Source organism: Orussus abietinus, unplaced genomic scaffold (assembly GCF_000612105.2).
Source record: "Orussus abietinus isolate OABI.00-Male unplaced genomic scaffold, Oabi_2.0 scaffold123, whole genome shotgun sequence".
Lineage (NCBI taxonomy): Eukaryota > Metazoa > Arthropoda > Insecta > Hymenoptera > Orussidae > Orussus > Orussus abietinus.
Window position 1 is genome coordinate 69514 of NW_019394324.1, and position 14862 is coordinate 84375.

Consider the following 14862-nt stretch of genomic DNA (forward strand, 5'->3'; position numbering starts at 1 on the left):
GACTTTCACCGGTGAATGTCAACATTCACATAGTCGCTTCGTGTATTTCACTCCTTAATTCTTCACGATTTATCGTGATATGAAATATATAATCACTTGCTTTCATAAATGATATACCGCTACGTTATAAATTTAATATTTAGATTCATATTAATATTTTCTAAGAGTTGCATTATTAATGATTTAATAACTTTAGAATTCATTATACAACCCAGGTTTATTTGAGCACATCTTACCTTCCTTTGACGTTGTTTCAAGAGGCTTGTATCACTTGATAGTGATAGAAGTAATTCCTTTCTTGTCCATGTGTCCGTCATCCCATCAGTTAACTCTGTATGGATGTGATTACTCGAAATGCCGGTAAATACGATGATTAACGCTGTTAAAAGTCAGTAGGACTTGAAAATTACAATTCAGTCCTGACATCATCGGTTGGTCTGATTGTTTGGTTCGGAAAATTCATTAGGAATGCGATAATGAAACTGTAACAAGGGCTTTTGAAGTCCGTCCTTTGTCCGAGTTATTCGCTGGCAGGCTAAATGTGATTAGTAATCAAGGATTAGTAAATACCGGCTTTAAATGTGGCGAAATTAAACCAGGGTGTGACTGAAACGGAGTGTTGGGTCCGGCAGGGAACAAGGCCTCATTGTACCGCATGGATAATTTATTTACAAGAGTAAAACATTATGTACAAGAATGCTTCGTGTGTCGTGTCAAAGTAAAATGGTTTACCGGGGTTAGTGGAACATAGCTAGGCGTTACGTTTACAGCGAAATAATAATCGGCGACATTTTCTGCGTACACGTTCTGCTACTATATATATATATCTCTGTTTTATCCTTTAACATTTATCTCGTAGAAAGTAGTTACAGTAGGGAGATAGATTAGGCATGTTATAGCGTCGTATGCTACTCCAACGTCGACTTTTATACCGTGACACTCATTTACACTTAACACCTTCGAGTGAGTCTATGTCGGCGAACGGGAAGATGTAGAGCCTCGTTCGAACTGAGATCCATTTCTCTTCTTCCAGCAACCGCTTCGCGTTCCCTAAATTCCGAAATCCCGAGAAATCATGGAACACCCTTGCCGGGATTTCTCTTATTCCCTTTTCGGACATCGGCGAAGACGCTTACACCGGAGAGTTCGCGAAAGGGAACGGAAAAGTGGATCGAAATTCCTTGAAAAGAAAGAAGAAGAAAAAAAAATGGCGGATGCGAAGAGGTCGGCCCTTCGAGTTAGGTAAAAAATGGTGTCGCTCTTCGACTCGTGACATGCTGTGGCGAAAATTGCACGTTTCTTATGCATTTCAAACGTACATTTGTATTTCGTAGCAAGTTACTAACAGGCGAAGTCTGCGAGAAAATAGATGACGGTCGATTTGATATTCAATAAGGTGGGTACTTAATAATTTTTTGAATGAATTCAGGAAAAAAAGCCTTGGAGATTCTTGTGACTTTTCTCACCTGTTTAGGGAGAGGGGGGAAACATTGGAACGCAGATGACGATAAAAAAGGAAAAATGTGGACAGTCTCAAAGCTCTTCGCAATCCGTCGACGACAAGGTAGCCTTTTTGTTTACTGTTGTTGGAAAGTGCAATTTTTGCCCCAGCACAGCCATTTTTCGGAATGTTATTTCTTGCTATTGCGACGCGTTTTCGGGTATACCTTTTCGCGTGTGTTCCTTTCAAAGGCGTCATTGGTCGATTTAATTTTATTCAGAGATAGGCGATTTTCGTCTCGTATTTGAGAGCGAGCTTGCATCGTATTTGCATCAGTTTCTAGTTCGATGGAAGTTATGCTAAGCTTTGTACAAAATCGCTCGAAATCCTAACATGTATTGCGACGCAAAAATCTGCGCAGTCGAAGAAAATTCATGAAGTCGATTATATTCCTTGTAAAGTGTCATCGGCACAATCGAGAGAGTTTTTCCTTAAGTACAACGATATCTTTATAAATCATAGAGAATCAATGTCGATAGACAAGCCAACGAGATCTTGATGACTTCTCCTAAAGTTAATCGAGAATTTCGTTAAACCGCAGTTTAATGCATCTTATCCTCACACCTTATAAGAAATGAAATATTCTTAACAATTTAACAGACGATTTACCATATCCTTCAGCTCCCCTTTTCAGACACAAATTGCCAAATCCGAGTTTCTTCAAGAATGTATTTCAATTGACTTCCTACGTTACGAAAAAGTTTATCAGAGCCCTGCATTGGATAGGGATACAGTTTTCTCGAGGCTAATAATTGAAAATCTATAAAAAAGGTGATTAACTATTAATCACTTGGTCTGAAAGGAGAAAAGAAAGATATTTGTGTGGTCGTTTGGCGCGGACGAAACGATTCAAACGGAATAAAAATTATATAGTAACCGATCTGCGAAAGGACGATATGTTTACTTCGGAAGGAACCAATGGAAACATCGTTTAGTGCGAGGAAATGTTCTTTCGAGGGCGAATAAATCGAAGCTGACTCGACATTTAAGCGGAAAGGTCGAAAAGAAAATTGCTTTTTAACGCCAGGCTTCCCTGTAATGGCGTTACTATTAAGGCGCAATTATTGTATCGGCTAGTACAGAGCTTATTATGGAGACTTGATCGAATCCTGGGACTATATACGGCCGTCGTTAGCTGGACATGGTTTACGTTCGATGCACTGTAAATACATCGATAACCGTAAATACTGTGGATCATAATTCATCCTAGTTACATGGGCTCGCGTCCACGAGATGCCCCTTGAATTTTCTCTCGAATTTTCTTTCCCTTCGAAAAACTCAATTTTGTACTCGTACGAAAGAACACTTTCCGGTGTAAAAGCATCGGCACTATCCGACATAACACGATACGATGCAATCGCGATTGAAATTAAAAGACATTAGGAGATTAAAAAGAGCGATTGCATGTTTACAGTATGGTTATCGTCGGATCGATATAAAAAATGAAGAGAAAAATCAATAATGACAAGGTACGAGGAAGGTGGTCTCTGATAAGGAACTCTTTATCAGTGTACAGTCTGATACTTATTTATTTATGGTTTATGAGTCACTTCAATGTGCTCTCTGCGTGTTTGATGTTAATTAGGATATATTGTATCAGATTGTATACTCGGTGTTAAGTCGTGTGCGCTGATTTTATTTATTCTTAAGACGCTGATATATTAAACGGTGAGAAATGTAGACTTCGATAACGTTCGGTCGAGAATTCGCGGATGTCGTGCACTATCGATTGATGTCTCGAAAATATAATTGAGAATATTTCGAACTCGTCCTGTCCGAATCGTGATTTATATGTATGGTAGATATTTACGCACGAACGGCTGGATGTCAGGATAAGAATAACGTCCTGTAGCCCAGGGAAAACCGACAGTGGGGCAGCTTCTTCTTCGGTGTCTTCCGTGATATTCACCAGTTTCAATTTTTCACGGTACAGTGGAAAATTTCTGTCCGAGTCGTGTCGCGGAATATCGGTTTGCGGAAAGATTCCACTGGGAAGGTTCCTTGGTTTTGCAATTTCTCGCAATTCCGAACGTTGCTTACAAGGTAGTCTCGTAAATGGCGGATCTCCGTTTCCCTCGTTTTGCACATGATTTTTCATTGACTTTTCATATTTTTCCTGGCCACACAGAATAATCCCAGTGAATGGATCGGAAAAACCAGATAGATTCCTTGCTTTAGCAATTTCTCGCAATTTCGAACGTTGATTACAAGGTAGTCTCGTAAATGGCGGATCTCCGTTTCACTCGTTTTGCACATGATTTTTCATTGACTTTTCATATTTTCCCTGGCCACAGAGAATAATCCCAGTGAATGGATCGGAAAAACCAGATAGATTCCTTGCTTTTGCAATTTCTCGCAATTCCGAACGTTGATTAAAAGGTATTCTCGTAAATGGCGGATCTCCGTTTCGCTCGTTTTGCACATGATTTTCCATTGACTTTTCATATTTTCCCTTGCCACAGAGAATAATCCCAGTGAATGGATCGGAAAAACCAGATAGATTTGGAACAACTTTCGAGACAGGGCTCTAACTGACTCACTGGAGTTTATTTTTTAGAAAAAAGAATGTTTCGCTCATTTTTCGAGCTCGATGATTCCTCAAATTTGGGAACGTTGGTCTTATGCATTTTATTTAGGTCGCTTCGAAAATGAGAATGTCATCTAATCTCAAGATGCTCTGCAATTCCTCTTGTCGCTCGAAAGACAGTCTTGCGAATCTATTTTACACGTTTCGACTTAGCGGTAAACTTTGCGTCGTCTTTTGATATCAGATTCTACGAGATTTATGTTTCCTCATCTGGGTCGGTTAAATTAATGTAACAAGTATAGGGTCAGAATCTCTTAAAATCCCAACGGGGAGACAAATTCTGCATTTTGAGAAAAATCATGATCTAATTATTTATTTAACTCGAAGTACTTCGGTGCCGCTTTAAAATCAACATATTTAGTTCTGTATACACCGGGGTAAATCCTGAAAGGAATCCCTTTGACATTCCGGAGATTCTTTGCAGGAATTATTTTTCGCCGACGTTTCAATTTCGCCTTGTTCTGTGATATATGTATATATCATCTATAATTTCATTATTCTCGATATTCCACGAGAAATAACGTAATCAGCTGATCGCAGGATTTTCTGCACTTCCCAGTTGCTTGTATGACAGTCTTATAGGTTCTCTCTTTCGCCTCCGCCATCTTGACCCTACATTTTCGGCTTTTCATATTTTTATTTGCGACGAAATGTGTGATATTTCCCGGAGGAGGGTATATCAACGACAAGTCAAAGTTTTGGAACCCGTGAAAACTTTGCAAAGCCACGAGCGGCAGATTATTTCTCGTTATGCATCATTATATTCTGCTCATCATTTCGAGTGCTCCAGAAGGGAAGTCAACGTCAGCGCTTTATTCCTTCGTGATCGAGTAACTCGTTTAAGTCGCTTTTATTATTCGTCTTCAAGCTTTGCAGGGTGGGAAGAGACATCTTGAATTTGGCGTGGAACAAGTGCACAAGAGTCGTCAAGGAAATTCGGGAAATAGCGAGAACTTTTGACACGTACACCTTTGCGACAACGATTCTCTGCCTTTTCTTCTTACCTCTGTAGATATTGTTCCCCTTCGGATTCATTCCTTCTAGTTTCTTAATTTTAGTCGTTCCGTAAGACATGCGCCTCGGTTGGTCGGCATTGTCTTCGTGAGAAAATGAGCTGATGCACATATTTTCACGAATTTTCCTCTAAATTTCCACATAATTTTTCACAGTTTTATCCCCTTTGAGTACCCTCGTCTTTCGATGATTTCTCTTTGAACATTACTTATATCTCACCTCGGATGAGTCCTCAATTTCCCAAGGTTCCAACTTATCCAGGATTTCATTTCCTGGAGAATTTCCTCCCGTCAATTTGTGGCTTTTACGGATTTTGAAAAGCCCACTTTCCGATTAACGAGTTACCTGGAAAGTGTAATTTCTCAGCGGGGGAGTTAATTACTTCCCAACGAGATAAATCGATCGCCGTTCGAAACGACGTCAGTCCGTGTAATCCCGGGGCGATATCTACCTTGATTTCCTAAAATCCTTAATATTTTCTATTCATCTCAGTCCCTTATCGTAAATTTCCTCCCATTAATCGCAGAATTTGGTCGAGTCCCGAAGACCTTTCAAGTCACCTGACTAACAAAGATGGATTCGATTTTCCGGGACATTGTTCCTTGAAGATTCGTCAATTTCCAGGGTATTCGTTTGCTTCCTTTCGAAGCCCCCTTTCCGTCCGTGAGTTGCGGGGAAATTGGAACTTACCATAGCGACAGAGCATACAAATCACTTATCAACAGGGAAATAACTCGTTCACGAGCAATCTCTGCCGCAGACAATACTTGCTGATTCTACGTTAGCAAATTATCCTTTCCCGTGCAGTTCCAGTGTTTGCTCTCCTCCATAGAGAGGATCTCCTCTCGCCATTGATTTCCCTGGATATTCGGATACTTTTTGTTCGACACCAGACACTTCTCAGTGCAAGTAAATGTCCGAATCTCCGTCCCTTGAGATTGATCCATCCTCGGATGGCCGAGAACGTTGCCCCCCGTCGACTCCTCGCGTTCGGTCGTCTTCGTTTTCATTTCATCCCTCTCTCTTTCTCTTTTTTTTTCTTTTTTCGGATTTGCGGAACGTCGCCTACGATCTCTTCGGTTCTACGCACATTATCTCAACTGCCCCAAAAGGAATGCCAACGTCAGCAGAACTGTCCTCGAAGAGGGAGATCCTGCCGCCGTGCTCCCGTGCTGCATCGCCGCAGGATGCTCGCCTGAAAAGCAAACGGCGGAACGTTATGAAATTCATTTTGGTTAAATCTTCCTAAGTTAAAGAGCGTTTCCTCTTATTAAAAGCTGTTCCGTTGGGCGGAAAAAGAGGCTCGCGGTTTGAATCTCGCCGAGTCCTTGTACACGCGGAACGAACAGCTGGAGAGAGGAGTTTAATTCCTGGCGCTGTTAAATTATCACTTTTCTAAGAGTAGATCCCGCGACTCATTGTAATTATAATTTTTAAAGGGTCGTTACTTAAAATAAATATGTGTAAATATCAGAAAGTTATATTTATGGGCACTCTTGAGTGGCAAATCCCCAAAGGAGAGGGAATTATTAACCAGCGAAATTATTATTTCTCAGAGGCTCGTAAGCGGATAATATTAATCATTGCCTTTCAAAATTTCGGAATATTATTTCAAACCTTCATTTATCCGGGAAATTAATTTCAGATCTGCTCTAGGTAGAATTGTAACAATCGCCACGTGGTATGCGATTTCTTACATGACGTTATATTAAATGGACGAAAATCGGTTAATCAGAGAATTTACCGAGCAGTTTCCGCAACTTTGGAAGTATCCTTCATGATTTGAAATAATTTATCTTAGGAAATTTACGAAGTACACGAAATGGTAGATGGAGAGAAACGAGCGGTCAAAGTCACATCAAAACGTACAATTCATATTAATTTAATACTGGCGAAGGTGGATTTTATTTATTCAGTAAACTATGTGTTTTTAACAAAAATAAAGTAACGTTTCGACGAGATTTTCAACAAATATTTCAGATATCTTCGAATGAAATCTACAAGAAATCTTAAAAAAACTGTCGCTTGAGATATTTAGCAAAGATTACAAAGAAATATTTAGTAATTATTCTATGCTACTAGGGATTATTCGTTTTATAACAGGGTTATATAGCTGCGGAGGAAATAATAATACGAATCTTACTTTAATATTATATATAAGTTACGTTATATGTTACAAACGTTATGTAACGGTTATATTATTGTTACGTAGCGGTGTTTGGTGGGAACTTTGAAAGTAGCATTTCATTCTGGGGGTTTCTCGATTTTAACGTCTCTGGATACATCATTTCATACGGTAGGAGATATGAGAGCGGCTCAACCATTACATTTCCATTTATTCTCTGTCTGTGCAGATATCCATAACCCCAATTGCAAATTGTATTCCTACTTCGTCCACTAGGGACCCTAGGGAGTCGAACTGAAAAGATCCTCGCCTCGCACCACGGCAAAACCCATTTTCAAATTTATTCGAAAACAAATGGCATGCCCGCTCGAATGAAATCCCAGGAAACGAATCTCAAACTGGCCCACTCGAACTTTCTCTCTCGCTTTTTATTTCTCGCTTACGTATAGCACGAAATTACCCGGTTCGACGATGAGAGTGGCCTCCGGACTTTTATTTCCACCCGGCGTTTTCATTTTGTAATTTCAATTTTCTCTGCCGAGCAAACGAGAAACACGCGTTACTCATTCGCTTCGACGAGTTTCTGGTTTTCGATTCCAGCGAGCGAATTTAGTCCCGGCTCTTCGTTCTATTTCCCGATTTTTCAGGCGCATTTTGTAAACACGAGGGAACGGAATATATGGTTTATGAATTTTTACAACGATCTTTCGGTCTCGGGGGCTGACTCAAAGGATGAATCGGATTAATTGAAACCACATGGAAATAATAATTTGGTTGCAATTACTATAGGGACGTGGTTAAAGTACTGTGGGAAGTAAAACCACACAAATGGTGAAATTGACCATATGAAATGGTAAATGTAACCTTGCGAATACGTACTGTATCCATCGAGCTGTGGTTAAAGTTGCAGGAGGGATCACCATTTGGAATGGTAATATTTATTAGTATATATATAAAGTACTGAAGTAGCTAGATCCTCTAATAACAAATGAAAAGTGTTGCAACTAATTATATGGATGTTGACGTAATACCATTTTTTAAGGATGGCCTAACTTTTCGACGTTGGAAATTCTCCATGACAAATTTGATGTAGAAGAGAAACAAGGGTGATGTCTAGTTTTTAAAAATTGAGAGACTACTTAAGGTTAAGGTAAGATTATAGTTACGTATTCTCCAAGCCGCGCTGGTAAGAGAAAATAAGCAACAAAATCGTTACGCTGGAAAATGCTCGTTAGCTCAGAATTACAAGAGGCGAACTTGAAGGTAGGTATAGAAAGCGCAAATTTCACGTCCACGTCAGCCAAGTACAGCCAAGAAGCAATATCTCTCGTAATTGCATTTTCTTCTGATGCATCTACGTCACCAACAGTTATTAACACGAAGTAAAACATCTATTTTTATATTGCCCTCCTTATAATGGCGCCTAGTAGCTGCAGTTAAATAGAATCTACTCTAAATTTGAAAACTGAAATTTTATTTTTTTTTGGTTCGAAAGTTGCATATAGCTACACTGAATAAAAAGAAATCGATGGAAATTTACATGCATTTTTACACCCTACATAACTGAAGATTTACATAAAAAACGTGAAGTGGAAAAATTACAAACCAGGAAATGTATAAATACCCGTGACGTTGAATATTTCCTGCATTTTTATTTGAATTAAATGTAACATTACGTTGTCATTTTTCTCGAGGCATTGATGCGGATTAATATCCGCTGCTGCGTAGAAATACATATTGAGATGTAAACTTAACCAATTAGATCGTCTAAATTCAATCATGGGATCCCTACGCGTCTTCTCGTTTGAGAACAATGCCAAATGCGTCGACACGGCGTGACGCATAATTAATTGTTAAGGGCGTTTGGTCGTTGAAGATTCAGACAATTTTCAGAGCTAACTTACCTCAGTCTAGCGGTATCGAATTGACGCGAAAGAAGTAAGTACCTCCACAGGAAAGTGTCTTACAATTATGGTTACGTTTTCACGTAGAATATGTTTTAATAAGTTTACGTCTGGGTTACCATATTAGGCCCATCGATATTATCACCGATTGGAAGATTACCCCCTAAATTTACTCGTACAATGTATATCAGTTATACATTTTATATGTAATATTGCCCTTCATGTTTACATATCAAATGTCCGCCTACAATACATTCTTTGGGTAAATTTAGATGCCGAATGTTACATTCCCCAGATAATGTAATTTGGCGTTATTAATAGTAGGATGAAAATACCTAACGATCTCGTGTGTAAATTTTCATGGGAATTTTTTTCAGTGTACCTAATTAAATCGACCCCACCCACCTGGATATATACCACTTTGGCTGCGCAATTGTATATTTTCCATGATTAATTTAAATGAATGTAGTTCTCTCTGCGGTAATTATAATGAAGTGTCCCAGGGTGGAAGTTGCCCCTGAAGCAAGAATGCCAATTTTTTCCTCTTATTTACGCTTAACAAGGTACCCGATTAGAGTACCTCTTATCCCAATTGAGGCGAACATGAAAGTTAACATTTCTCCTTCCGTATTCCACTCCCATATTGTACGGAAGCCCGTTTCGAAGCTATATGGGGTAGGAGGGTACTGATGCAGAGAATCGTCTTTACGAGCGAGTACTGCTCTCGTTGGGTTCCTGCGAATTGGCCTTAATGCACATGCAACGATCTCTCGTCAACGTCAATGTATGATTTGCACTTGTCATCGTGGCATGTGAGATGATTGGGCACGGCATACAGGAGTCTTACCGGAAATGGCGTATAAAACAGGGGTTTCTGGAAAAATATGTTGGCTCGACGAGCCGGTAAAAAAAGTAGGTACAATGCGTGCGCTGCTGCAAGATTAATTTCACATTCCCGCAAAAAGGAACATTGGGATTGCATCCCTTAGTAGCTATCTACAAACGTGACCAAAAGGAAAGCGCATGGATCCATATCAAATGAATTCCACAGTTAATTGCAATTTATCAATTTATATCTCCCAGATGAAAACCACAGAGACATATCCTGACCGACAAATCCCTTGAACCCTCCACCTTATTACTGGATTTCGATTGCTTTCTACGGAAAAATGCAGTTCTAGAAAGTCACACAAAGAGGATCACCTCTTGATTGCAATGATTTAAGGTGTTATCAAGGCATAATTATGAAATTATATACATAACTCCCGACAAGTCCGACATGTTGAAGCCAACGGCAACTACGCCAACCAGAATCTCTCACGTAGGTTGTCTAGGTACTCATTAACGTACTTCCAGCTATACCGGCTCGGAATTAATATTCATTCTCCGGTGATCCGTCCCTTCGCGAGGTACAGGGAAGCTGCAGGTCTTTCGGGACTCTGACCAACTCGGCTTCTGCAAATAACCCATTCGAGGACTCGTCTCGCTTTCGTAAGAAATTTATAAGGTCGTCCCGGTCTTGTTATAAACATTCAGAAAAGCTTCGTTGATGGCCATACCTCCCGCTCGCACGAAGCGTTCCGGCCAACGACGTTTCGACGATATTAAAAAACGTTCTTCCGCTCGCGGCTGCGAGGAGCCAGGATGGATGAACGGGAACGCGCTTTTGAAAGGGATGTTTTTCGTTTATTTTCAGACCCGAACCGAAACAACGGCCCGGCTGAAATGGCTGTGGGCGGAAGCGCGAAGCTTGGAACCCGGATAGATATCTGCATCCTCGGATACGTACATACGGGGATATTCGCGAGCGAGTGCGAGCACTCACACTAGTGCCGGCTCCGAATGCGCCAACTCGGTTGCGTCCCTATTTACCTCGACGGGTACGACGGGTCCGGGAGGAAACAGGTGTAGGAGTGCACCTGAAGGTGCATTCGCCGATCCACCGCATCGCGTGCTCGCTTTTCGTCCACGAGCTCTTAGTGCCTCGAAACCGTAAAGTCGAGCCAGCTAATCGGGCCGCCCTTATTCTCGCCGCTGCCCCAAGAGAAGACGAAGCTAATTCCGGAACGCTTACTCCGACGCAGACCAGCGGTCGCTCAGAATTCGTCTTTTCTCTTTAAGTCCCTCGCTCGCCGTAATTCGCTCCCGAGGCTGGAGACGAAGCGCAGGAAATGCATTCTTGAAGCAAGGGGACAGACTTCGTATTTAAGGGAATATGGTAACTCGAAGATCGGAGATTTTGCGAGAATTAAGGTGATGTGAAAGTGGCGCCGAAAAGCTCTCGTTCGTGAAACTTTTTTCCGAATTGAACGTATCGAATCGTTTCAAACTGTACCACGTGAGGAATAAGACTATAAGGAAGGTCTGACACCCAGAAAATTTCAATTTTGGGATCGGAAAGTGCGAACAAGGAAACGATGTAATAATAAGCGTTCAAAATAGAACGTCTACATTCCCCAAGTACGGTTAATTAATTTCGAGATTTAAGAAATTCAGGATTCGGCCACGGAATAGTTCCTACCATTCCCCGTCAGACCTGATGACAATTGTTATGATTTCAGTGTAATTGAAATGAAGTTAGGACTTCAAGTTGGGAACTCCTAGACGTTTCGGCAAGTTCTCTAAGAGCATGCAAAATATCCCCAGCGGTCCCGGAAAATTCAATTAAACACCCAACATAACGTTTCCCTTTGAATTCCAAATCGTCTTCGCATCGATCCTATCGGGTCATCTCGGCGCGGCTGCGAGCCAGGGTTAGCTGCAGGTTTTCCGTGCTCAAAGGACGTCTTAGGGAAGCGGGAAGGATCCCTAGGGATAGCCTAGTTCCCAAAATACCAACATTATTACGTAGTCCGGTGTTAGGTTACAAGTTGCGAGGCAACGTCGGAGGCGTTACACGAGTCCACTAGGGCTTTGGCTGGAGAGTCTCTCGAGCTCTCCGCGACGCCCCAGCCAGCTTCTGGCCAATTTGCGGCTTAAACGGGGACAATTCGGTTTGTAATGCGGGCTAAATTTGAACGAGACCCACAGTTGGTTTTGACGCCCGTAAATGCGAAGGGAAATGGCCGGTTTGCGACGTGCGGTATGGGCCTCCATGGATCGCGAGCGTTCCCGAACACCGCGGCCTGGAATTGCGCGGTAATCGCGGTGGCCCTCGAATAACGTAAAGATCGCCAATGCGGTTACCGAAAATCTACGAAATCTCCGGCCGACCCCGAGTAATGGATTATTAATGCCACTTAATGACCCATATTTCTTGCTAATGCCGGCATCGAATTATTGACGCGGAGAGCGCTCAAACGCCCGATTGCCATGGGAACGCGTTACGTTTTAGCGAACCGCGGATTTACCGCGTTAAGGTGAAGTGAAACACCCTTCAAATCAGTCGATTCGAATACAACACTTTTTTTTAAGGGTATTAGACCAAACTGTCCGAAACTTTGACACTTCACTCTTCATCATCTAAGAATTGTCCTGACACATTCAAAATTTGGATTTTTGAAAAAATTGTTTAACTTAGCCCAGAGCAGAACCAAAATGGCGTCGAGCTCTCATATTTCGATCGATATCAAATTATTGAAGGCGCTGATATGAGAAACGAAAGTGTCAGGATAATTTTACGACAATTTAGAAAATTTTGCAAAAATTTTGTTGCAGCTAAACATCACAGATGGCAACGTTGGTCCTAAACAGTCGTTAGAATAATGAATTCACGAGATTTCAAGAGTTTTACATCGATCTCATCATCGTTACTTTACCAAAATGACATATGGACCACTTCAGTTCGTATAATTATCAACGTAGACTGTAAAAGACTTCAATATAAATATAAATGTCGGTGATACGCCATCTTATGTCCTCAGTTGATTATTCAAAATGACGTTACCACCAAAAAGGGTATAGATGAATTTTAATTTAGCGACCTCGATTGAATTTTTCAGCGTCTTTCATTTCATCTTAGTGAAAGCGACGTTCAATCGTCTATGAAACTTCTTCGAATTGGGTGTACCCAATCGATTTAAACTTTGCAACGTGAATATCGTCTCAATTTCTCTCTCTCTCTCTAACTCTTCATTCTGAATAGTACCGCTGATTGCACTCTTAACGTTCGAAACGGAAGATTTTTCAAAACGTCGCTACTGTGCTCTCTTATTTCTCGTTATTTCCGGAGTATTCTCAATGTAAAACGAGCAACAGGAACCACTTCCTCCATCGATCAAGCAATTCCGCCCCGAGCAACACCAATCACATTTCTGTAATTCCTCCCTGCCTTCCTCCTTCCGAGGAAATATTGCAACTGTATCTCATGGGATGTTATAACTTCAAAAGAGATTATTTGTAACGAGGGTTGTTACGATAGAGTCGTTATCAAACTTTAAAAAAGTGTCGAAACATTACCTATGAATTTGAGGAAAATAATCTGTTTTGATCTCACCGTCATTTGTATCTACTTTCTTATACAAAATTGTAATTTTGCGAATGTTCGACGCATAATATTGTTGCACGTTCAGGGAAGTAATACGATTTTTAGCACTTTTTCGGTGCTGTATTGAGATTTCTCTCGATTGCGCAGAATTCATGCGTAATTTTTCTTCGTTCGCGCGGTCGCCATTTTTGCTCCATTTAAATGCTGATTCGACGTAGGAGTATTCGGGAAGAATTGGCGGAAATAGTGTGGGCGTATATGCAGAGTAGAATCTCTTTCGAGAACAGTCGTCCCTGCATTGTTGAGCCCTCAAGACTCGCTGACGAAAGCCGTTTGTTCAGGCAACGACGTCTTCGTCGAATCTCTTACGAAAGAGGAACTCCTTTATTTTTCTCTTCGGGTTAGTCAAACAAATTCGTACGGGCGACCCTCCTGATTCGTTCTTTTATATCTGTCTCTAATTCTTCCGAATTTACCGATCCACTTAGTCGCAAACATTTAACGTGACGTGAATAGTGGAACGGTTTCACTGAAGAGATGAATCGAAGTAACCGCGGACTAAATATTTGCGCCACAGTAACGTGTTCAAAATAAATTACGATATTTCTACTGCAAATAGAGAATGCGAATCCCGTTTTATTTTCTTACTTGTATTGATATAAAATTAGAACCCGGCATTTTTTTAAATAATTTACGATACTTTACCGCAACCTTCGAACTCTTTATGTCCGTCGTTTTAGAAAGGGTTTAATATGATATAAAAGGCATATAAAAAGAATATCGTACATTTTGTAAATATTTATCAGACATTTGAAATACTTGCANCTACTAGGGTCCTTTAAGGCCTCCATATTCCCGTTGGAAAATCTGAAACGAATCGGTACATCCAATTCGAAGAATACCTTCCCTAACGATTTGACTTATCAAAAGTTTGTAGTCTGACTGTTTTATATCACCTTAAATGGTGGATTGGAGATCGATCGAAGATACAGAAATTCAGGAATCGATTCTTCTATGCAAAGGAAGAAGGAAAGGAGGAAAGTTCGATCCCTTCGGGAATTTGGACCGGAGTGATACACGACTGCTCTCTTTATCTTCGGGACGTCCAAGTAAAATACGGACTCCTGCTCATCGACCAAGTAAAATACAGACTTCAGAATGAACCTACTACGGCATGCAACTATTTCTAACGAGCCGGTCGGTAATCGCTCAGTGCAAAGCCGCAAATCGCCCCGAACCACCCAGCAGAATGCGATCGATCTATGTGCCAAGAATCTAATTTAACGCCAACGTGCGACTGCACGG

At 40.9% G+C, this 14862-nt stretch overlaps 1 protein-coding gene across 1 annotated transcript in view; it reads right to left on the bottom strand.

Moving 5' to 3' along the window:
* Window positions 1-662: 662 nt before the first annotated feature.
* LOC111673875 (zwei Ig domain protein zig-8) overlaps window positions 663-14862 on the bottom strand; it is a 161583-nt gene continuing 147383 nt past the window's right edge. The window contains exon 4 of the mRNA XM_023431790.1: window positions 663-6297. Within this exon, the coding sequence (XP_023287558.1) occupies window positions 6194-6297 (104 nt within the window). The 3' untranslated portion in view covers window positions 663-6193. The remainder of the gene's footprint in view (window positions 6298-14862) is intronic.